General features: G+C 42.3%; 1 protein-coding gene across 1 annotated transcript in view; it reads left to right on the plus strand.

Annotated features, from left to right (window-relative positions):
* LOC140931577 (uncharacterized) overlaps nucleotides 1–920 on the plus strand; it is a 14605-nt gene extending 13685 nt beyond the window's left edge. Inside the window, exon 7 of the mRNA XM_073381379.1 lies at nucleotides 146–920. Coding sequence (XP_073237480.1) covers nucleotides 146–723 — 578 coding nt within the window. The 3' untranslated portion in view covers nucleotides 724–920. The remainder of the gene's footprint in view (nucleotides 1–145) is intronic.

Genomic DNA, 920 nt, shown 5'->3' on the forward strand with positions numbered 1-920 from the left:
TGCCATTAATGCGAGGTGGTGTCCACTGAAATTTTAAGTCCATTTTCAATAGTTATATTTCTTCCAAGCTAACAAAACAACATTGTGTGATTCCTTATTATCTTTACATTTTCGTTTAACGTTCTTCTGTTGTTTTTGGTTTCAGATCATTTCAGGTATGAGGGAGACTTTGATACTAAAGGTGTTATTCACTACCTCGGTTTCAATGCCGGAGTCAGTATGTGGCTGAATCCTGCTCGGGTACCGTCTTCCGGAGTGAAAGTGTCCTACTGCGATGGTAATGGTCGTGGAGACCCTGAAAATATCTTGGAATATTTCACTCCCGGCAACAGCTACACTCGCTTAGGATGGTGTTTGGATTTGGGAGATTACTACACCCTAAGACCTACTGACTACACTTTGAGGCAGCTCGGATGCAATGACAGAAACTTTCTACAAAACTTTGAGCTCCTTGGTAGGCTTTGTAATGACGATGATTGGTGTGTGCTGGGCAGGCATCATCAAGTTGATTGGAGGTCGCAGCGTTTTTCACACATGTTCTCAGGAAATAAAGGCTTCTCATATAAAACAAAAACGTGGTCTGTTAAAGGGGAAGTAAGAGCGTATCGTCAGTTCAAGATAGTCCAGATAAAAGACATGTCGACCAGTGTGCCAGGCACGCATGCTATGTCCCTGGCGGGTATGGAGTTATATGGAGTACTCAGTGTGCCATATTTAGACTAGAAAGAACAGCATATAACAAAGTTGCCTGGGCCTGTTTATATTTACCTTTGTTACCAGAATTCTCTCCTTCTCGCACACCTGAGAACGAGGCTGATTTACTTGACATGAGCCTGCCCGGCTAAGCGGGCTTCTAAACAATCTGTATAAAGTATTCGCAATTACATGTATGTTGTGACAACGTATTTGAAGTGTAAATA

This window comes from Porites lutea, chromosome 3, assembly GCF_958299795.1.
Source record: "Porites lutea chromosome 3, jaPorLute2.1, whole genome shotgun sequence".
Classification (NCBI taxonomy): domain Eukaryota; kingdom Metazoa; phylum Cnidaria; class Anthozoa; order Scleractinia; family Poritidae; genus Porites; species Porites lutea.